Genomic DNA, 25,059 nt, shown 5'->3' with positions numbered 1-25,059 from the left:
CGATATATTCCTTAACCTTTTAAAAAAATTACATATTAACTTATCGTTTATTGAAGCTCCTTTACAGATGCCCAATTCAGTTAAATTTTTAAAGGAGCTTCTGACAAACAAATGGAAGATAGATGATTCGTCGCATGTAGAATTAAATGCAGTTTCCTCAGAAATTCTACAAAATAAACTACCCAATAAGTTAAAAGATCCAGGGAGTTTTACTATTCCTTGTTTAATTGGTAGTTTAGTTGTTAACAATGCTTTGGCCGACTTAGGGGTAAGTATTAACATCATGCCCTATAAAATGTTTAAGCAATTGGGTATTGGGAAACCCAAACAAACTAGGATGAGTATTCAACTAGCGGATAAAACTATTAGATTTTTTAGGGGTATCATTGAAGATGTACTAGTAAAAATTGATAAATTCATATTCCTAGTAGATTTTGTTGTTTTAGACATGAAAGAAGACGGTGACGTTCCTTTAATCGTAGGGCGACCGTTTTTAGCGACTGCCAGGACCATTATTAATATTGGTACAAGTGAACTCACACTTCGTGTAGGTGACGAAATAGTTACTCTTCAGGCTCGTGATTCGATTGAGATATCAAGTAATGAAAATTACCTTATAAATTCGGTTAATAATACTAATCATGTGGTTCAATCCCCTTTGCAAGAAACATATTCGAGAAGCATAAATGAGGCACGTTCTAGTTCATGCACTAATAATGGAACCATCCATGAAAGACGAATGCTACAGATAGATGAACTAGACGAATGTTGGACTTAGAGCAAGGAGGAGCAGAAGCAACACCATGATAAGCTTAACGAGAGAACCAATCAATTCAAGGCTGGGGACCAAGTCTGGTTAGATAAAAAAGACCCTCAAATTATCACTACGGAGCTCAATGCAAACGGAGCGACTCATTTTACAGTATTCAAAGTCTTTCTATACGGTACAGTCGAGGTAACCTATTCTCATTTCGACACTTTTAAGGTAAATAGTGCTCGACTTAAACCTTATTTAAATAAAAGAATTGACAGCGAGAAAGAGGAGTTTCGACTCTGTGATCCACCGTGACCATGCAAAATTGAGGTAAGTCTTGCTTAGACTTTAAATAAGTGCTTCTCGGGAGGCAACCCGAGCACTAACACCACTAACTAATTTATTTTTATCTATTTTTTTGTGTTTAAATGCAGGTTTTTGACCCACAGGCGTGTCCCAGTTCATGTGCTCTAACAGGGGTTAAACACTGAGTTACATAGCCTGGTGACATGGCTGCGTGGAAACAGGGCTTAAATCACCAAAAAAATGATAGACATGGGCTACAAGAGGCCACACGGGCGTGCGACATGGCCGTGTTACCTACAGCCATGTGAAAACTGGAACTAAATTTTCATACTTTAAACAAGTTGGAGATCTACACAGGCGAGGCATACGACCGCGTGTTCGAACATATCGACGTGTGGGATACCACACGGGCTTGGGAGAAGCGAACAATGCAGAACACGTCCTTGCAATACGGCCACGTGAATCATAAGGCCTAGATACAGAGGCGTGTCTAAGACTGTGTGACGAGTGGGCTATTACTTTCCTCGATGAAAATGGGTTGGAACTTGTACCACAAGAGTGTGTAACACGACCGTGTGGCCCAACGCGGGCCATTACACGACTGTGTCACCCATAAAATCCCTAACCCTAAAATTTTATTTTTGTCTTCCTCTTCTAAAACCCTCCTAAGCCCTAGCCGCCGTAGCCTTTAAAATCCCCTATTTCGGCCACCGTAACTCACCCCCCATCTCGTCGAAAATCTCTTTCTTCCCCTTTCCCCTCATTTCTTCTTTCTTTTCCTCCTCTTTCCCTTCTCCCCACGACGCAACCCTTCTCTCAACTGAACCCCTTCCCCCTCTCCCTCATTCGTCCCCAAACCTTATCCGACGAACCCCACCTCCTCACCCTCACGCACCATCGCGCGCCCCACCCTTCTAGCCGTACCTCTGGTCACCACTTTCGGGTTCTCCTTTTGCCTCTCTCTTTTTATTATTATTATTACTAATACCATTATTATTCTTATTAATTTTATTATTCTTATTCATTATTAGATATTGCTATTACTATTTTGAATTTGTTTTATTTGCATTTACTATTATTCTTTTTATTGTTTAATTCATTAGTTATCTCTGTTTTGCATAATTCTGCCTTTTTAGAGTTAAATTTATTTTATGCTGGTACTCTTAGTGTTCCTATTAATAACTATTTTTTTATCTATTTCTTTCCTAGTCTTAGTTTTACTGAGTATTTTAAATTATTCTTATTTTAAGTTTTGGACAGAATAGTGCATTACTTTCTGATCACATTCCTTTTGCTTTTATTCATATTATTCTTGCTAATTCATTAGTCATTTGCTCAATTATTTAGTTTTATACTATATAACAGCATTCTATTTTTCACGAGGTCTGAATTGCTGAGCTAAACTTAGTTATTGCAAATTTATTACTATGTTGATTCGTTAATTATCATTTTATTGCAGATTTATTATGACGAACATACACGGAAAGACCAAAGTTGCCGTCCTCGCTTCGAAAAAGCTGAAGGGTCCTGGCACGACCTCATCAAGCGCCTCTGCCGAGGTTCGTCATCCTTACCTCCGATTCTCTACAGACCCACCTAAGGACTTATTCCAGCTCTTGCGCGTGTGACCACTAGGTTTGGGCCAATGCATCCACTAGGCTGCGTTGGAGCAAGTCGGACTAGCTCATGAGGTTCGTGCTTTCATTACTACAGCACCATGGGATCGTTTCTTTGATATCGTTAAGCCCACATATATGGAGCTTACTTTAGAGTTTTGCTCGACGTTTTACCTTCAGTGCGTGATATCATCGCATGACAAGCACAGTACCATTACATTTCGACTTAGTGGCTTGGTACGACATACGAGTGTCCCTGACTTTGGTGCAGCTTTGGGCATCTACACCAATGGGTTTATGGGTGCCGCAAACTTTCCTCACCTCCACCGTCACGTCCATTACTCACCTTCATGCTGTTAAACTGATCTCATAGCTAGCCAGATACCTTATGAAGCAAGTCGCTCGAAGGCGACATCTCTTTTTCCAACTCTACGATACATCCAAGCCTTATTAGCTCACACTTTGACTGGTAGGAGAGAGAGCACAGGAGTTGTGAGCACTACTGATGCGTACTATCTTTAGAGCATTGTGACCGGCCACATATTCGACTTAGCTTATTTTATCGCTCTCGCCTTTCACCACCAGACAGATCGCCGTAGGAAGGATCCCATCTGTCTAGGCCATTATGTCACTCGCCTCGTTCGACACTTCAGTTTTCTCGATACACCGGAACAGTCATCAACACTTACCCTCGTTGGCCAGATGCCCCCTCAGGGCATCTCGAGCATGATCCATATAAGGATGATCAAGCGGCGATGTGGTGTAGACCCTCCTCAGTACAGACTATTTCAATCTAACGTCGAGCATGACCCAGAGGACTTCAGTGATGATGTTCCTCCCTATCACGAGGATCCACCTCAACCACCACATTCGAGTCATAGACCGATCTATTATGCTGCTAGCTCTCAAGGAGTGTTCTATGAGGTGTTCATGAGTTTCCGTTAGTACTGTTCTGAGTGGTTCGACAAGCTTGATACAACTTTGTAGTAGATTTGCCAGCATTTACATATTTCTCCTCCAGCGCCGACGACGCACGCATCTGACGATGAATACCATTGAGTCCATTTATCTTTATGTTTATTTTTATTTTGTTTTCCTATTTTGAACTTTATTTTAATTATTATGGTTGTTTCTTAATGAGTAACCCTTTAATCTCCTTCAGCATTGTGTTTATTTTCTTATCAGTTGCTCAGAATTTTGCACAACCCCTAGATTTATCTACAATTCCGTTTTTCACTATTCTGGGAAATTCATCCACCATTCAGGGCAATTTCAATTATCTCCCTATCTTATGATATTTTGTTTCTCTTATGATTTATATTTATTTGTACATTGAGGACAGTATACATCTTAAGTGTGGGGAGGTTATTTATATGATTATTTGAAAATCCCTAAATTATACCTTCTGTTTAAGTAATTTCCTCATATTACTTTTAGAATGAACTCTTATTTATTCGTGATTTTCATTGATATGTTTTAGATTAAATTCATAAATATTTGTACATTGATGGTTTAAACTTTAAGATACTAGAGAATCAAGCATGACAAGTTTATTTTTCAGAATTAAAATTTTTTAGGATGTTTCCCTAAATTGAGGTATTACCTTGAAGTTGAAATTTGCTGGATTGACATAAAAAACCATCATTTTTTGTGAGATTTTGAGCCTTTAGAGCATACATTCTTCTTGCTCACTTTATTATTGGTTATGAGTGTGTCAATATTGAATTGTTATTCTAGAACTTGCTTCGATTATACATGTCGAGACCACACCTTTGATTTGATATACTAAGATGATAAAGGCACCTAGGTTTTAACCCATTTACCCCACAAAAAGCTACCTTTACAATTAACCATTAGTGAACCCCCTTTGAGCCTAACAAACCGTTTTTCAATTTATCCTTAATATTAACCCATACATCATACTTTTTGATTCAATTGAGAATTTTTCCTATTCTATTGACTCCCTTTTTGTCGAGATTTGATTTGGTTAATTGCCTAAATATGTTATTTTATTTTAGTGCATAATTTTCTCTTCTTATTCATTCATTCACAAAAAAAAAGTGAAAGTAAAGAAAAAAAATATAATACATATATGTTGATTATTATTAGTTCTTTGTCTTGAGCTTAAATAGTTAATTTCATATTCTGAGAAGAAGCTCATGTTTTTCTTTAATAAATTCGATTGATGTAATTATTTAAGTATTAGTTTATTTTTCTAGTTAGGTAATTTATCAATTCGATCTCGATTCTAATATTCTTTTTCAGCATTTATCCACACCTTTAATCCAAGCCCCGTTACAACCCTTTAAAGACCTTTTGATTTGTGTATCACATTATTTTATAGTGGTGGAGATTTGATTTTCATGCAAGCTTATGGTAATAACTTTTCATGCTTGACTCTTGAGTGCTTAATTTTTGAACCTTAAACACTTTGAGTGATTTGAGTGAATCTTTAGTGAGGATATCAATTCTTGTTAATTTTTGAATTAAAGGTAATTATTTAGATAAGCGGTAATACCTATGTTTTAATGCTTTTAATGTTAGCCTTGGATTGCTTGTGCATTTAGTACTCTGTTAGTTGAATTATCAATATATGATTATTTGTGAAATTATGATAAAACATTCTTGATGAGAATTATGAATTGAGGAAGTTTAATTTTAATTGTGAGTTGAGGATTTTGCTTGAGGACAAGCAAACGCTTAAGTATGGGGATATTTGATAAACCATAAAAGTAGCATATTTTAATCCTATACCTAGCATATTTTTGGATGATTTATCATATAGATACTCCTAAACTTTTAATTTAATGTTTTATACTCAAGAGAGCGTAGGGGAACAAAAAGAGCAGAAAACAAGCCAAAAAGGGACAAAATGAGCTGATTTAAAGATCCACACAGCCAATACTACTTCCACATGGGTAGAGTGCATGCCCGTGTCAGACACACGGGCTGGCCACACGCCCATGTGGCAGCCCACGTAGATATCGCTCCCAGATTCCTAAATACGCAGAAAAACCAAATTTTAGGGTTTCTGAGCATTTTAAAGTCTATATAAACACACTAGAAGCAGACCTAAGGGGGCACACAGAGCATAAAGCAGAAATTACTCGAAAGAAGTCGTTGGAATTGTTTCAGAAGTAGATCCACCTCAAGATTGAATATCTCCATTCAAATTTCTTTCGAAGTTTATTTGGGTTTTTTTTTATATCTTGTTGTTTTTCTAAATTTGAGATGTTTTCCTTCCATATTATGAACTAAACTCCCTAAATACCTAGGGAAGATGAAACCTATGACGAATCTTATTATTTAATGTTCTGAATTTAATGATAAATACTTGTTCTTGTTCTTAATTATGTATTCTTAATTCTTGATCTAATATTTTTAGGATATTAATTCAAGTTGATGTGCTTATTCAGAGGAGCAAAAGTCCCTGGCTAAGAGTTGATCTACCATAATTAAGCGGAATTGCATGCAACCCTAGAAATAGGGCGACATAAATCTACCGAATTAGAGTCAAATCTAATAAGGGAATTCATAGATCGAGTTAATGCGACAATAGGGGTTTTAATTAGAAAGAGATTTCAATTAATCAACCTAGAGTTATTTGTTTTCAGTCTTGAAAGTGATATTAACATAATTTAGGGATTTCTATGGATCAAGAAAAGTGAATAAATCGTTTGATTAAAATTCAGAATAATAAGTGGAGTTTATGTGGATTCTTCCTTGGGTATTGTCTTTATTATTGGTTTATTCGATAATTTTCTTCACTTTCTGTCATGTTTATTAGTTAATTAGTTTAGTTAAATTTAGATTAAAATAAAATACCTTCTATTCTAGGCTAAATAATAGAAAGATAGTTAATACTAGCACTTTTAGTCCTTGTGGATACGATATTCTGGACTCACCATAACTATACTACCATTCGATAGGTGCGCTTGCCTTTGTCGTGATCGTAGCCTAGTTTAGTGTTTCATAAAACAATCATCACTATTTGTGGCCCAGGGAATGCTTTAAAGTTTTGAATAGCTCTTGAGTGCCTCCGGCTGAGTCGGTCAATTCAATGATTGATTTAATTTTGACTCGACTTGCGATAGAGAATGTCAAAGGACAACCAAATAAGCAATAAGTTTAGTCCACTTTCTCTAATTTCTGGTTTATGGATTTAAATTTTACTCTTATGTCCTGGAATTGTTAAGGCTGTACGGGGCCTAATTTCTCTCAAAATTTTAAAGAATAAAACCAGAAATTTAAACCAAATATTGTTAGTTTATTGGAGCTGAGAACTAGTAGGTTTAAAGCAAATGTTGTCATTGCCAAGTTAAGTTTTCAATACTCTCATCGGGTATACGCAATGGGGTTTTATGGAGGAATTTAGATCGGTTGGAAAGATTCTGTCAGGATGAGATAATCTGAAATAATCCCTAATTTAACCTGATTCATGTTCTTAATAATGGATGGCTTCCAGGTGCCTTTATAGCCTTTGTTTATGGTAGCCCAAATAAGATGAAGTAATAATATTTTTGGGAAAATCTAAAATTGTTGGTTCTTAAAAAGGCCAATTCCATTAACGGTAATAGAGGATTTCAATGCTATTCTGTCAGAGAGTGAGAAGTGTGGGGGACTCTTTAGCGGTAAACGTTGCCCTCTTTTTTGGAAAATTTATGGACTCTTTTGCCTTGCATGATTTAGGATTCAGGGGTTCGACATTCACTTGGCATAGGGGTAGAGTTTTTAAAAGACCTGATCGAGCTTTTGGTAATGATGAATAGGTTAGGTCTTTTCCCAATTGTTGGGTCTCTCACGTTCCAAGGATTAAGTCAGATCATCGACCCCTTTTCCTTTCTCTTAAACTAGAGGTCCATGCTTTTAAGGGATGTCCGTTCTATTTCTTGAAAGGGTGGATTGATCATTAGGGTTTTTTTATTTTATCAAAGAAAAATGAAATTTTAATTGGAACATGACAGAGACCCTTTCGCACTTTACATCTAATATCGAGATCGAGGAAAAAATAGCTTCTAATAGATTGACAGATATTTAGAGAGCTTTGGAAAGCTCCAACTCTAATCGACTTATGAATATCGAGATGCAGGTTAGGGATGAATTGGAATCTGTCTTGTATCACGAAGAATTGTTATGGAAGAAAAAATCTAGATGTCTAGTCCAGACCAACAGTACAGTTCATTTATGCCCTAATACATCTTATTTCCTTCGGGATGCATGGCATAAGAGTTAGCATAAGTCTTCCAAAGTATGATTTATCTTCTGTCCTTATCGTTTGACACACAATACCTCATACGGTAGCACAAAATACCATCGTCATTAAACCCATAATCCTCGATTTTACTATATTTTACCTTCTCGATCCATGGTAACAATGATGCATCTAATGGTTGTTTAGCCTTAATCTTATTGATTAAGATCTCATTGGTTAAGGTAGGTTTCACTTGTAGCTCAGCTAGCAAGCCTCCATCAACCACTAAACTTAACCTAACAAACATCATTTTTAAATTTATCATCTATTTTTTACTTAGAGGGTTTGCTACAACATTGGTTTTTTTTTGAGGTGGTATTCATTTACACAATCATAATATTTTAATAGTCCTAACAACTTTTGTTGCCTTAGGTTCAACTCTTTTTGGGTGAGAAGGTACTTGAGACTCTTATGACCGGTATAGATTTAGCACTTCTCACCATACAAGTAGTGCCTCTAAATTTTTAGTGTAAAAACTACTACAGCCAACTCTAAGTCATGAGCCGGGTAGTTGCACTCATGTTGTTTCAATTACCTTGACACGTAGGCAACTATTTTACTACATTGTATCAACACACATCCAAAGTCAATATATGATGCATCGCTGTACACTACATATTCTTTCCCTGGTTCGGGCTGGATTAATTCAGAAGCTTAAGTCAGCGCCGCTTTTAGCTTTTCAAAGCTAGATTGTTTCTCATCCACCCACTTAAATAGAACATCCTTCCTCAATAACTTGGTTAGGGGTGTGGCAATCAAAGAGAACCCTTCAACAAATATAAGATAGTACCCGAATAAACCAAGGAAACTTCATATTTCAGAAACATTTTTGGGTTGTTTCCATTCTAGGATGACCTCTATCTTCTTTGGATAATACCCTCTACAGATACCACATGACCCAGAAACATAACCTCTTTAAGCCAAAATTCACACTTACTTAGTTTGGTATACAACTTCTTTTCTTAGAGGACTTGTAAAACTTTCTTAAGGTGTTAATCATGTTTAAGTTCGGTTTTGGAGTAGATTAAGATATCATTGATAAACTCAATGATGAACTAATCAATGAATGGTTGGAACACTTGATTCATTAGGTCCATGAAGGCATCACGAGTGTTGGTTAAATCGAATGGCATTACAAGGAATTCATAGTGGCCATAACGGGTTTTAAATGAAGTTTTGAGCACATCCACCTCATTTACCTTTAGTTTATAGTACCTATATATTAGATCTATCTTTGAAAACATCGTTGCACCTCATAATTGATCAAATAGGTCGTCTATCCTAGGTAGTGGATATTTATTTTTGACATTCAATTTGTTCAACTGTCGATAATCTATACAAAGCCTTAAGCAGCTATCTTTTTTTCACAAATAGGATCGGAGCTCCCCATGGAGAAACATTAGGTCTAATAAACCCATGATCTAAAAATTCTTGAAGTTGGATTTTTAGCTCTTGCAACTTTTTAGGTGTCATGTAGTAGGGAACAATAAACACCAGAGCGGTTTCTGACAGTAGTTCAAATTTGAATTCTAGCTCACGATCTAGAGGTAACCTTGGCAACTCATCAGGAAACACATTTAGAAATTCTCTAATGGTTTGGATGTTATGTAAAGTGGAATTGTTGGCATATTCATCTATCACATAGGCTAGATAAGCCTCACACACTTTCCGAACTAACTTTTCGGTGACAATAGTAAAAATGACATCGGATAAATAATGTTATCGCTCCCCAACCGTATCAATTTCACTACCCTCCACTGTTTTCAAGGTTACCCTCTTAGAGACACAATTTAAGCTAACTTGGTTTTCCACTAACCAATCCATACCCAGAATCAAATCAAACTTCTCAAAAGGTAACTTCATAAGATCTACGAGAAACACTACCCGTTGAACCTCCAATGAACATCTTTTATAGATTTCATTTACATTAACTGATGATCCTAAGGGACTTACTACAGTAACATTAGTAGTGGTCTCCTCTACCCTAATACCCAATTTATCAGACATATTACATGCAACATATGAATGGGTGGATTCTAAGTCAATTAGGGCCAAATATGAGACATAATGAATAGTAAAAATACTTGTGATGACATCGGATGCATCCCTCTCTTCACGACCCCTAATGACATAAACAATGGCAAATTTTCTAACCTTACGTCGGTTCGCACCAGTTACTGAAATGTTTGCGGCCCTATTTTGACCTCGGCCCCTCAGAGGCAACTGTTCTGCTCTCTGGTTTTGGGCATGATATTGGGTTGGAGTTTGTGTTGGGTCAATCCAATAAGGACATTATTTAATCTTGTGCTCAGCCGACCCACATTTTAGACATGGACCCAAATTTTTCCAACACTCGCCCAAGTGATATTTTCCACAATATGTACAACTAGGAATATTTCCTCTTGAATTGGTTACAAAAACCCCTTAGTGCGGTCTATCCTCTCTAGCTCATTCAATAGGGCGTGAGTTTGAACTAAGTGAACCCAAATCTCTCTTAACCGGGACCTTACTTTTCTCTCAATTTTCACATTCCACCTACTTAATTTCCTCCACGATCTTGGCTTTCTCCACTAAGATCTCAAACACTCATTCTTGGTGTGGAGTAACCCGAATCTTAAGGTTGAAGCACTATCCATTTTAGGGCCTCACACATTTATCTTTCTTCGTGGCGACTATACCTTAGGCATAGCGGTTGAGCCTAAAAACTTTAGCCTCATATTTTGCAATGGTCTTATCTCCTTGCTTCAGCTCGATAAACTCGAGCTTGCAGGTTTTCAAGTACCTAGTGCCCACATATTTCTTTTGAAAGGTCTCTTGGAAGTACTCCCAGGTTATTCGTTTTATCGATCGCAAGATTATCTTTAGATAGTAAATCTATAAGGATTCGAGATTAAACATCAGGATTTGAGGCGTATTTACCATTTCTTGGTAAAGATTGAGGGGTTTTTAATGACGATTACGATTTCAGTAATAGAGATTGACTTGATTCAGGATAGACAATAATAATTCAGCAATGGAGAGAAAATATTTTGTAAAAAAGATGATGAAAAAGAAAAAGGGAGAAGAAATGGGGATAAGAGAGCAAAATTTCTAATTGGAATGGAAAAAAGAAACATAATCCTAATGTAATTAGGGAAAAAGGACTAAAATAGTTAAGGGTTACAGATTTTTAAGGGATGCATGGTAAATTTACCCTTGTTGCCGAATGAAAGAGAAATAGGGATTTGGGGTTGCTTGAATGCAAGCATCCAAAGGGGAAAGGTAATGTTTAACCGTTTAGGCTATTACCCATTCTTATTGTGCTTTTAGTCTAAACAATATTTGTTTTAATATGGTTTTCAACTTAGTTTGCTGAAAATAAAGGAAATAAATAGGAAAGGAGTGAATAAAACCTAAGACCTTTAGAAAGTGCACTAACTACTTAATCATCAAGCTTAATTCAATACTTGGTTAATTATTTCAATTAACCCCAATATTTTTTGGTGTGACAACATGGGTATACACAAATGCTATTAAAAATGTTTATAAATCGGAAAATGAAGTGATAAAAAATCAGATATATAGACATGGTTGTTAAGCTTGTTAAAAAAAAGGAAAAGAAATATCATATGACATACCTTGGCCTTGAACTAATCTGATTTTTTTGTGTGTATGTATAATTTTACAGGGATGCTAGGAAGTATTAATTCAACAAAAGAATGTTCCAATTAATGAGATTGATACAATTAATGTTAGTTTTACTGATAATTTATTTTAATTAAAATCACAATCTTTTCAAACCTTAAATAATTTGAGCATCCAAATATAAATGGATGCGGTAAAAAAGTGTAGTACCTTTAATGCTTTATCATAAAATGGGTAACAAATCATAATAATTTCTCGTATCCTTTAATGATAAAAACACAAAATTATTGATAGTATACATATAAAATAGAATCTTATTGGCAATAAAAAATATATAATTTTGACTTGGTGCAAAAAGTATAACATCAAACCCAATTTTTCTATTTTGAAGAAAAACTTTACTACAGAATACCTAAGCATTACTTTTGAAAAATTAAAATGGTTTCTTTCCAAAATAGTTAATGTTTTCATTATTGTTTGATTTTCCTGTTGGATTGTATTTTAACTGAGTTTTTTTCTAAATAGGAAGCTAAAATCAATGGATTAGCTCAAAATGATTCTAAAAATACTTAAAATTGGTCTAATCAAAGTTAATAATATAAATACAATATCAAAAGTTAAAGCCATAATTCCAAAATTCTTGTCGAATTTCTAAAATATGCTTCAAAACTTATAGTTGAATAATATAATTTCAAATTTAATATATGAAGTAATTTAATTGAAAGTAATTAGTGTGGGATTAATTTGCAAGGTAATTTAATTAGTATGCATCAACAATCAATTTCTTTTATGAAGTCACAACTAATTTCAACCTAAAACTTGCCTATTTTGTATTAATTTTTTGCTTTTTTATATTATATATATGATTTTACAAAATTATTGAAACATAATATTTTATTTTTTGTATTAATATTTAATTTTATTTTGTGAAACATAATTATTGATGAAATCGTACATGAAAAAAAATTATAAGTACTTTATCAAACGATGCTTTCAATTACTTTTTTGTTTCATAATTTATTCTCCAGATCATCATTCCTCATTGGCAACATCTATGGTGTCTCGAGCAACCACGGTTGTAGGTATCAGCTTGTGTGGGAGCACTTTTTGGGTTAGGATGACACCCCGAGTGCAGTCCGCCAGGCCTTTTACAAGGATCAAGGACCCCTGGATGGATGTACGACACACCACTAGCCGCAGCAGCATCAACTTGGACCACAACCATGCTAATTAGTGCAAAGCAAATTAACCAAGTCTTCATGATGGATAACCCTATGATTGAACTTAAATTCAAAAGATATTGAATTTTCACATATATTTATGCAATTTGTATGGTACTCAATTTCCGTAAAATTGCTTAAATTGGCGGTGATATTGTTTATTGTTTTTTTTTTGAGTTGTTTGATGTTTTTATGTCTAAGATTAGTATATTAATTGTTTCATATTAAATCACTTGCGCAAATATAAATATAGTATAGTTACTGAAAAGTCTAAAATTTTAAATATGACAAAATATTATAAAAGTACCATAGAAGAGCTTGTACTATGCCTCGAATTACATTTTGGTTATTCTAGTAAAAAGAAGAGCAAACCGGTCCATGTACATTAGAAGAACGATTAAGTTAGCTGCTCCCTTAAAATTCTACCGAAAAATGCTTAGTTTAGCATTTTGCATATAAGGGATAATAACAAATATAACCCCAATCTTTACACCTTTATTCGTTTTTACCCTACTCTTTCATTTTGTGAAAATTAACTAGTTAATAATAAAACTACTTAAGAAATGAATCTAGACAAATGTGCGCCATGATTTAGATATATATGGACATTCAAATATCCAAGGTCATTCTTGATGTGAAAAATAATATTATTCTCTTTTATCAATTCATATATTTTTAAAGTTTTTTTTTAATTTTTCAAATTTATGTTCACCTCATGGCATATTGAAAGGTTGCCATATGTCACAACCGGATTAGCTATCAGTGCCATGTCAACACAAAGTGTCAGTGCTAGTGCGGAGGTTCCAACTAAGGTGACGGAATACAAGTTCAGGTGCAAGCTAGGACCAAAAAAAATTCATGTACCAACTAAATACTTTTGGACAAGTTCGGGAGGAAACTATACATTAACTCTTCTCTGATATGTATCACCCCTCGCCTGATCTAATCGTCGGGTCCAAACTACAAGATATCACATTCATTGCCGGAGCAATAACTGTCATTTATACAGAAATAATCATTATAAATATGCAATTATATTTTAAATACATTTACATTATGTTAAACAATCATATTTGAGGCTTAATTAATCTTACGAAAGTTCTTTTATTGACCCGAGCATAAAATATGACTAAATTGTAAAGTTTTGGAAATTCAAGTCCGACGATGTGACATCACTTCCTTCATGTCATGGCATCGCCAAACAGTTTGTCACATCATGACCTCAGGTCACTCGACGTTGCGACATGACTCATTGTTGGCTGACGTTGCAACGAGGAAGATTGCTCGTTGAGACGTGGACTATGTTTTTGGTAGAAAGAATTATTTGGTACCTATTTGATACTTCCAAACCAAACCTACAACATTTGCACCAAACACCAAATTCAATGGGATCAAAACATGCCAAAATCATGCTACACTAGTTCAAAATTCATAATCAACAAGGTATTCACTACTTAAACATCAATTAAACTTAAGCATTTTCTTATCATTAAAGCATATCAAACAAATCAACCAAATACCAAGTTATACCTATACTAAATCAACTTGAGACATGCCATTTCAACTTCATTTTTGACACCATTTAAATACACATATGCACAACTAAGTCACAAGTATTATGTAATCAACATCTACCCAAGTTAGTCTATATTTATCAAGCATACTTCAAATTAATAATACACAATTACATTCCATCTCATTCATCTATCACTAAGATACCATTTCTACTTATTCGTTGCCAATTCATATATCTCAGGTACTCAAACAAAGATCCTCACTTTATTAAACATGGAATGCACATATGTTCATCTTCACAATTGAACCAAAACACCAAATCATCACAAGATATCAAGTTTATCAAAACATCTTATACATTAAGATATATGTCAAAACACTTATATACATCGAGAAAACTATATACATTCCACAATTCCTTAACTCAATATGATCAAATTACTGACAATTCAGTGAAAGGATAGTGTGAGCTTCGATGAAGCTCCAACTTGATGCGTTCCATAAGATAATGATTTATAAATACAGGGGAAAACAAACAGGGTAAGCATATATGATACTTAGTTAGTTCATAGACATTAAACAAAAGCTTACCTTATCTTACAAATAAACACAAGAAGCTAATTAGCTTTGCAAAGTTTGCCTAAACATGACAAATCACATAACAACAAGGTGAGTTTAACATATAACTATACCATATAGTAATTCAAACATATAATATTTCAATTCACTTAAATCAACATTTCAATGGCATTCTCATAATAATTTCAACATCTAGCCATCTGAATGCCAAATTCATACAACTGTATTGCAATTTTTTCCCTTTTCATTAACTATTTACCCCGATGAATTCTAGTGAACAAATTCGCATAAACAGGTAACTGCACCACACTAGGTTGCTCGTTCGAGTAGTAACTACACCACACCAGGGCACTAACATGTAAAGCTCATAGGCAATCATATGTATAATTGTATAACAATACAGTAAATCTCATAGGCAATCATATGTATAATTGTATAACAATACATCCCTCCACCATACTAGGGTCTGTGTAAAGACATACAATACTCGATGGTTCGCAACAAATGTTGGATCCCGATATAATCTATAATGGTCTTCGTACAATCACTTATCTCATACAAGCACACATATAACATTATCAACATTTCAATTATATCCTAACCTTTACTAAGTTCACCCAGGCATCTTGAACACATATGATCATTTCTTTACAATTTAGCCCATATCGAACCTTTTGTACTAATTCGCAAACAATTAAAATTACAACCAAACATACACATATTTATAATTCAAATACCTAAAAATTTAAACACAATCATACTTATGAAGTTACCTAGTCAAATCAACAAGCAAGTTGAATTTGCAAGGACTAATCGATAATTTTGGCTTTTCTCTAATTATCTATTGTTTGATCCAATTCTCGATCTATCCAATTATTCAATTTAATTTATCAATACCAAATATATTTTATTATTCCATGATATGCATGTACCTATTTAATTTCATTTTGTGAATGCCTCCTTAAGTTTTCCATTTATTCAATTTAGTCCCTAAAACCAAAATTGTCATATTTTTCAATTTTGAGCTTCGATTTCAAAACAAATCTCAATTACATCCTTTTAGGACCCTCTAATATCTATTATTATAGAAATTTCACATCAATTATGCAATTTATTCACTTTGGTCCTTTTGAACAAAACTAACAATTAAACATTACAATCTAGTCTTTTTTCACATATAAGCTTAAAACCAATCAGTTTAAGTCCTATGCTTTCAATAAATCAACCATGTAAACTTTCAAAAACTTTAACATTTTTACAAATTGGTACATGGGCTAGCTAAATCAAGCTCCCATGACCTCAAAAACATAAAAATTACAATAAAATGACTTGAATACACTTATCAATTGAAGGACCGAATAGCTTGAAGTTTTAAATGGTTCCCTTTAGGTTTTTCTTTAGTGTTTCGGTGAAGGAGGAGGAAAAAAATTAAAATGACAAGCACTATTCACCTTTATATTCTTAGATTAACTTTATTAATCAAAATTTATTTAGTTAAACCTTAATTAATTAAAGCTTAATTATAATTAACCAAAGTTAGTGGAGAATAACATCATTCTCCACTATTTTATGATGCAAATCGGTTTAATTACCATTTTGATCCTCTTGCAATTTAAATATCTTTAGTGATAAAACTTTTACAATTTAGTCATTATACTTTAATTAATTATCAATTCGACAAAATTACTATTCTAAACTTTAATATATTTCTATATTAATCTCGTAAATATTAATATTAATATTAATATTTACAAACTTGGTTTATGAAAGTAGGGTTTCGAAACCGTCGTTTTCAACACCACTGAAAATTGGGTTGTTACATGATACATGAGTAAAGATAAAATCATTTATTTTATAAAAAAAACTCCAATGTTATTTTATTAAATGGCAGAATCCTTACACCTTCATTAAATTTTCATAGTTTTATATTTAATTAAATATTTAATTTGATTTTTTGAAACATAATATTAGAGTTATGTAACCCAAATTCCTGTTAATAAAAAAAAGTGACAAGATAGGGGAATTTGTAGGGACAAAGGCCGCAACTCGCCCTAGATCTGCATTAAGCATAAAACTGGGCTGGGGTTGCAACCCCACGGTACAATACAGACTACACAAGTAGAATTCGTATAGAAGTACCCTTCTCCTATTTGATATTGATTTGAATAACGTGTTTCAACCTTATTACATTGCTGCTATTAGACTTTGATTAGAGCAAGGTTTTTACACCTATAAATAGACGTAGTCGTCTCTACACTTGTATCGTTCGAATTCAACAGTTAAAGAATTTTTCTTCTCCTCTGCCTGTGGTTTTTCCCAAAAGGCCACGTAAAATCTATATGTTTTATTTTTTTTCTCTTTCTTTACGATTCATTGTAATTATCAATGTTCGATTTTCACATGGATCAATCCCATTCATCAATGTATCTCCACTACACAGGTTAATGGCTCTCTTTCAAAACCCTTTTGCCTATGGAGAAATCTCACACAAGGTGATCCCTCCTATATCAAAATATCCTTTTGACTCTTATTTTCTAAAGTAGACTCTAAAGAGATCATAAAGGGTGTTAAAATCAATAGGAATGTGTCTCCCATTAACCATATTCTTTTCATAGTTGACTTGCACATAAATTTCAACGTTAGTGCCCACTCTTGCCAAACTCATAATCTTTCCTGTAATCTTTCGGGCCTTTAATGAACTTTAACAAGTTTGGTCTGTTTCTTAGCCCTTCCATTAGACCCCAAGCAAAGAAATGGTTTAGTGATATTCTAAAAGTTAAAAGAGTTTATCACCTAAGTTTGTATCTCGGTATGGACAAAAAAAATCGATTTCTTCTAAGGGGTTCTCGATAAAATAAACAACAAGCTCACCTCATGAAAAGTCAAATGCCTCTCTGCAAAAGGTAGATTAACTCTCATTAAATCTACTTTATCATCACTACCACTCTATATGTTCTCGGCTTTTAAGGCGCCAATGAGCATCTATGACAAGATTGATAGAACCATCCGATCATTCTGGTGGGAACATGATATTGGTCAAAAAAAGTTACACCTCTATAATTGGGACAAGTTTTGTGCAACAATCCTAGAATGAGGACTTAGGATTAGACAAGCCAAACTCAGGAACGAAGCACTTTTAGCTAAACTAGCATGGAGGATCATGTCTTCGCCCAACTCCTTCATTGCTGAAGTCTGAAAAGCTAAATACTACAAACGTGACGCCTTTGAAGTTGTCCAACTCAATGCTACTCACTCTTGGGTATGGAAAGATATCCTTTTAGGTAGAGATATCTACAACAAGGGAAGGACGTCCAAATTTGGAGTGGTAATGATTCCTAGATCAAACCGAATGTGTTGAAAAGCACTTGGACGTAGTCTAAACCCATAACACTTTTGTTCAAGCCTTCTCTTGCATTGACCAAAGAAGAATGAGATGGAATGAAAGTAAATCAAGAGAAACTCTTGGGCTCTAACTTGCAAATGATCTTATCAACAAGCCAGTCTCCTTGGTTGGGGAAAAAGATAGAATCGTATGGCGGGATGACTACAGTGGCATCTCTACCATCAAGAATGCATACAACCATATCTAGAATTTACAACAAAACATTGGCCCTACCTTTGTCAACACTAAAGTATGGAAACAACTTTGGAAGCTTAAACTACCTTTCAAACTCATCACGTTCCTATTGAAAATTTGCAACAACTGTCTCCCAACCATGGGAAATCTTCATAGGTGCAATATTGGCATGGATTCTAGTTGTCCTTTCCATCACTCTCTTGCAGAATCCATGGAATATTTGTTCCTACATTTCAGTTTTACTCGAGCAGTTTGGTTTAGATCCTTCCTCTCCCAACACATTGATAATATCAATATTCATTCTCTACCTTTCTGGATCTCTTAATGGCTTCAGGTCAAAGAAATCAACCCACCAGAATCAAGGAAATTCTACACAATATTCATTTTCACCTTGTGGTCAATATTTAAAACAAGAAATGAGTTCATATTCAAGGGCATTGCTCCTAATTCTTTAAGAGCCATAATGCGACTTTATGATATGCAACTCTCAATCCTAGCCTTCTTCAATAATACTCCAACAATCAATATTTGTCATCAACCCTAAATAACCCTTGAAGAAGGTGTTTCACACACACTTCCTAGAGATATTCGCAGGAATCCTGGGCGTACTATCATCGGGTACTGCAGTCATCCAAAACAATAATGGCAATCAACTCATCATGGTCAAAAGCTACTCTATTGTCTCTGTTAGAATTAAGTGACCCAAATTCTTATTTAAATAAAATACGATGGAAAATAAAATAAAAGTAAAATCCATATAGAACTAGATTTTTTTTATTTTATTTTAGAATAAGGTTTTTAAATCTTATTAAACTCCATCTATTTTATATTGATTAGGATAAGGTGTTTCAACCCTACTAGAATATGGCTTTGCAAGCCTATAAATAGACATAGTCTATTCCTCTTATATTTGATTCAAATTTTTCGATATAGTAATTTTTTTTCTCATCTGCCCGTGGTTTTTTCCCCGAAAGGATTTCCACATAAAATTTATGTGTTCTTTATTTTATTTATTTTATTTTATTTTATTTTTCACAGCCTCCAAACAACATGCAAGGATTTTTAAGCCACGGTCCTCCTTTGCCCTTTTGAAAGCTTAGAATATTTTATTTTGTAGATTCATGTTAAAAGATGGAAAATTCATCAATATTATCCTCGGAAGAATCATGGCCGGATGGTGACTCCAACCAACAATATATGATGTGCAAGAACTTAACAAAACTCATAAAAAAAATTAGGAACAATGACCCTCAACTAATGAGGAACGTCACTAATTGAGCAAAATGCGCGTCCAAAACTTTTATTAGTTTTTCATTGTCTTAATTTTCATCTCTTTGTCATGTAAAAAGAAAACACATAAAAAAAGTGATCTATAGAAGCGAGTTTTTAATACGACAACATTTTTCAATGTCTAGATCTACTAGGAGAGGAGTTTAGGACAAACAGAAAGGCAGTTCTTGCAAAGATTCCTTAGTTTTATGATGCTACTGCTTGAATTTTATTTAACTACTTGAAGCTGCTTTTCACTATTGAAACCGACTCTAAACAGAAACAGAATGTGGCTTTGTCGGTAGATTGCTTTATAGTCAGCAAAACCCACTTTCTGTGCTTTCTTTGTGGGAGAAAGCTGTCCATTTTTTTTTTCTTTTGGGAAGCAATCCTTTCTGTAACAAATAAAAGCAAAAACTTTTGTTTTGAGTGTTTGGTGGAAGGGAAATGTTGTGAAACTGACCTGGGTTGGGGTGGGTTCTTCCTCATAATAATCAATTCTCAAGTATTATTATTTTTTCCTGACTTTAAAAAAATACAAGTTGCCTTTCTCTGTTTGGTAACTAAAAACTCTTTTTAGTGAGGGTTTGGTTTTTAGATTAATAGGATATACGACAGTTCATTGCCTTGTCACCAAAAACGCGTAGAGTTCCCCAGCTAGATTTATTCCCTCTTCATTGTTTATGGTTTGCTTAGTGTAGCAACCAGATCTGGCATTTGGTTTTGTACGAAACGCTAAACCAAACATTCTTTGCTGGGAACTTGACCTTCGTTCACTTCCTTGTCTGCTGTCATCTTTCTAAACTCAAGTGTCTTTGTTTCTGCTTAAGGATCTGCAATTTGGATGTGGTGCTTTTGTTTTTGCTGGATCTTACACTGACAGTTTGAGTTGTTCACTGCAGGTGAATTTCATAGTGGGTTTTGATTTGATAATTAAGTGAATTGGAAGAAGGTGCTTGCAGTTTTGAGATCTGTGGGGGTGGGGAGGGGGGATCTTGTTCTTTGTGATTGAGTGGGCAACAATGGGTTGTTGAGTTTGGGAGGGCATTAATTAACCTTGTGGGGTGGTAGGATATGGCATCTGGAGCAGGCAGGCGTCGTGGTCATGAACTGGTGCCTCTGGCAGCATTAATAAGCAGAGAGATGAAGAATGAGAAGATGGAGAAGCCAAGTGTGAGATACGGTCATGCCGCTCAATCTAGGAAAGGAGAAGATTATTTCTTGGTTAAAACGGATTGTCAACGAGTGCCTGGCAATCGTTCATCTACCTTCTCTGTTTTCGCGGTAATGAATCTTTATTTTATTCTTTTTGCAAACAAATTTCACATGCTTGGTGCTTTGGGTGATATATTTTAGTCCACTTTTAAATAATATTGTTATGAGAAAACCCCTAAGTTGATTATTAGAAATTGGTTAAAAGATCAAATAAGGTGCAGGATATGGTATCGGTTGATAGAGATACAAAACCTGAAACGATGTAATGATATTACTGTACTGGTTCAAAAGCCGGTATCATATGGTCCCATGGTTCTTACTTAATATGCAAGGTTGACTTCCTTAGGAATTGGTAGGAGTATTCATGCTCTGAGCAATTGTTTTCTTTCTCTTGAGGATGATACATATGGAGATTATAAACAAGAGCAGCATTTTACATTTTCTGATGAATTGTAGTAATCTTTGCGCTTGGATGATTTCTTCATTACTTCCTTCACTTCGTCTGTGATGGTGACTATTTTCTTCTGCCTTCAGATCTTTGATGGGCACAACGGTAATGCTGCAGCAATTTTTACTAGGGAGCACCTTTTGAGTCATATATTGAGTGCTGTTCCTCGTGGCCTTGGGCGGGAGGAGTGGTTTCAAGCTTTACCTCGAGCATTAGTTGCCGGATTTGTGAAGACCGACAAGGAATTTCAGAGTAGAGGCATGGAATTTGTTTTCCAATTCTTTTATTCTCTAATTGTTTCTTCTGTACATTTAGATGACACTGGTGTTCTCTGTCCTTATTGATTTTTTTTTCTGCAGGTGAAACATCGGGTACTACTGCTACATTTGTAATAATTGATGCATGGACAGTGACTGTTGCTTCTGTTGGGGATTCTCGTTGCATTTTAGATACTCAGGGTGGTGGAATCTCTACCTTAACCGTTGATCACAGACTTGAAGAGAATGTGGAAGAGTGTGTCCTTATCTTGATATATCTCCTTTCTTCCATTTCCATGAACAGAATTCTTAATTGGTGATGTGCTTTTGTTATTGCAGGAGGGAACGCGTCACTGCTAGTGGGGGTGAAGTTGGGAGGCTTAGCATTGCTGGTGGTGCCGAGGTTGGTGTTTTTAAATCTCAACTTTATTTTGTCTCCCCTAGTAACATGTACTATTGGAATCTAACTTTTCTCCGGATTGTGACAGATTGGTCCTCTCCGATGTTGGCCAGGAGGTTTATGCCTGTCTAGGTCAATAGGAGATATGGATGTTGGAGAGTTTATAGTTCCCATACCTTATGTAAAGCAAGTAAAGGTAAGCTTGTTGGATCTTGTGCAATGTTCTTGTTGATGTTATGGTTACATTCTCATTTGACATAGAATACACTGATGTTTGTAAAAGCTGTCAAACGCTGGTGGGAGGCTTATAATTGCTTCGGATGGTATTTGGGATGCCCTATCATCAGAAATGGCTGCAAAATCTTGCCGTGGATTGCCAGCTGAACTTGCTGCTAGACAAGTTGTTAAGGTGATTCAATTCATCACCAAACAGTTTCTCCTTTTTTTTACCCTTGTTTTCCAGTCTTCCTAATATCATTTTGTTCAGGAAGCATTAAGGACACGAGGGTTAAAGGATGACACAACCTGCATTGTTGTCGACATAATTCCTCCTGAGAATTCACCACCGCCTTCTCCTCTTCCCAAAAAGCCTAACAAACTGAGATCTTTCTTATTCAGGAAGAGCTCTCGTGATTCTGCCAATAAACTATCAAAGAAGCTTTCAGCTGTTGGTATAGTTGAAGAGCTGTTTGAAGAAGGCTCAGCAATGCTTGCCGAAAGGTTAGCACTTAGCACTAGGCTTGCTTGTTGCTAATAATAAACTCCATTGTAATGGATACTGAAAGTGAAGTACTGCATTGTGCAGACTAGGAAATGATGAGGGTGCAGGGCAAACAACATCTGGGATATTCACATGTGGTGTATGCCAAGTCGACCTAGCTCCAAGTGAAGGCATCTCAGTTCATGCAGGTTCCATATTCTCGACCAGCTCAAAGCCCTGGCAAGGGCCCTTCCTTTGTGCTGCTTGCCGTAATAAAAAGGATGCCATGGAAGGAAAACGTCCCAGTGGAGTAAAAGTGGCTTAGCTTTTCTATTATTATAATATATATTTGCCACCTTGTTCTTCAATCCTAATTCTTTGATAGCAATCCTTTTTTTTTTCCTAGGTTAGGCAATTGTTTTAGTCCTATATTATGTGCAAATGTATATGTATTCCCACTCAATAATTTATAATCTAATAATATATATATAATAAAAGCATGGATGCAAAAAATTCTTTGTTGAATTTTTAAATTAATTATTATAGTTTCAATTTTCAATAAGATATTTTCGAGTAAAAGTAGAGTTGTTTCTTTAATAAGTGGATAGCATTTTTAAGGAAAATTGTTTCTTGATGGTATGCGATTCCTTTTAGTAAAGATTCAACTAGATATAACTAAAAATTAAGAGATAAGCACCTGGTACAAGTCGAAGTCTTTTTTTCCTTCCAAAGAATAAAAAAAAACATGTCATTGGTAATCTTCTATTGCCAGAAGAGATAAAAACATGATTCTTTGATGATTCCGCTTCAACTTTAATTAGAGTTACGGTTTTCACCGTCGGTGGATCATATTCATCCTCAATCTAATAATTGCTTGTGTTGTTGTACAAACATGATCCTACTAGTCCATGTGCAACTTGATTCCCAGCACGGAGGGTGTGGAAGAGTTTGTAATTCTCAAACCGCTTGGGAGATTCTTTCTAATGCTCAAGCAATCTCTCTCAAAAATAATCCAATGTCAACCCCAAACTCCAAAACTTTTAAGCTGCCTAAGTACTCTCCACAATGAATAAGTCTCCACATGTTCTCAGTGATGCATGCATACACCCACCCATTGCCATTCGGTTCTCATTTTACATAACCACTCTTATGCTTGCCTTGTCTTCGTTTTGCTTAAACACCCCATCGAAGTTAATTTTATATAGCCCAAGGGTGGTGACCGCCATGCTAACTCTCATGGTAGCACTGAAGGGGTACCTGTGTCAGAAACAACCTACAGCTTCAAAAAGTAAGAGTAGGGGTCCTCGTTCATATTTAAAGATACCATATTATTTTTAATTTAATATTTAATATCTTTTATTAAGATTTTAAGTTTAAATAAAATAACATATTTTTAATATTTATATAGTATTGTATTATTATATATATTTAATTTTATGTTATATTATTACACAAAATATAAAAGAAAAATTAAAATATGTTATAAAAATATAAAACGAGTTAGGATGAGACAGACTCGGGTCTTAAATGTTGAAGTCAAAGTCAAATTTTCAATGGATCTAATTTTTTTTGCCTAAACTTTCTAGTCATATTTCGGATAGACCTTCAAGCTTGGGTAAATAGCTCGACCCGTAAACTAGTTTAGATAGAATTATATTGTAGCTAATTTATAGAAGTTGTAATTCCTTCATGCAATTCCTTATTCCTGCTAAACCAGATAAGCCCAAATAGTTATTTCTATGTGACCGCATCTGTCATCGTCTGCATTTTCAGATAAAGTGTATAACCAATTTGTTATTATGGTGTGTGAGTGGGTTGTTAGCCAGGTTACACTTGCTTCACCCAAACATCTGAGATATGAGAGAGGCTTTAGTGGAGTGGATAGTTGTTTCTGTTTCTGATTTACATCGTGAGTATACACTGTTTGAGGCAACTCGCTTTGCATGTAGGTTCTCCATTGTTAAACAAACTTTTGTACAAATCGCCAAATTGTAATCTTGATTTTGCTTGGGATATGTAATAACCAAAATTTAGCATAGAATGCTTGTATAATAGGGCTATGATAATTGTGTATTTGATTACCATTTCAAATAAAAAATTTGTAGCCTCCCTTTAACAGTGTATCTGTCAGTATTCTCCAAATTCCACACCAAAGTGTCCCTCATCTCTTGTTCAACCAAAGGATTTCTCATGAGGTGTTGTGCTTCCTGGCTATCAAACAATCTATTGATTAGATCCCTATTCCAAGAATGCGTGTCTCGTTCAATCAATTTCGATACTATTTCAACATTATTCATAACTCTTTGACATTTGAAATTTGCAGGTTTC

General features: G+C 34.8%; 1 protein-coding gene across 2 annotated transcripts; it reads left to right on the top strand.

Annotated features, from left to right (window-relative positions):
• The first annotated feature begins 19,671 nt into the window (after positions 1-19,671).
• On the top strand, positions 19,672-23,256 carry LOC121220741 (probable protein phosphatase 2C 15). 2 transcript variants are annotated; one of them, XM_041100182.1, is made up of 9 exons: positions 19,730-20,184; positions 20,614-20,995; positions 21,461-21,632; positions 21,734-21,887; positions 21,971-22,034; positions 22,120-22,227; positions 22,315-22,440; positions 22,519-22,751; positions 22,837-23,256. In XM_041100182.1, exons 2-9 carry the CDS (start codon positions 20,786-20,788, stop codon positions 23,054-23,056), a joined length of 1,287 nt encoding a protein of 428 aa, XP_040956116.1. In that variant the 5' UTR covers positions 19,730-20,184; positions 20,614-20,785; the 3' UTR covers positions 23,057-23,256. The 2 variants fall into 2 exon arrangements, with proteins under 2 accessions (XP_040956112.1, XP_040956116.1); XM_041100178.1 differs by having other exon boundaries at positions 19,672-20,995.
• The last annotated feature ends 1,803 nt before the right edge of the window (positions 23,257-25,059 follow it).

This window comes from Gossypium hirsutum, chromosome A03 (genome assembly GCF_007990345.1).
Source record: "Gossypium hirsutum isolate 1008001.06 chromosome A03, Gossypium_hirsutum_v2.1, whole genome shotgun sequence".
Lineage (NCBI taxonomy): Eukaryota > Viridiplantae > Streptophyta > Magnoliopsida > Malvales > Malvaceae > Gossypium > Gossypium hirsutum.
Note: the sequence above shows the minus strand (reverse complement) of the source record. Positions and strands in the feature narration are given on the sequence as shown.

What these genes read in the sequence shown, in the direction of transcription:
- LOC121220741 (XM_041100178.1), top strand. Translation starts at nt 20,786, where the DNA reads ATGGCATCTGGAGCAGGCAGGCGTCGTGGTCATGAACTGGTGCCTCTG. An exon ending in CTTGAAGAGAATGTGGAAGA is followed by an intron (nt 21,888 to 21,970) that starts GTGTGTCCTTAT and finishes TTGTTATTGCAG; the next exon opens with GAGGGAACGCGTCACTGCTA. An exon ending in TCAGCAATGCTTGCCGAAAG is followed by an intron (nt 22,752 to 22,836) that starts GTTAGCACTTAG and finishes TGCATTGTGCAG; the next exon opens with ACTAGGAAATGATGAGGGTG.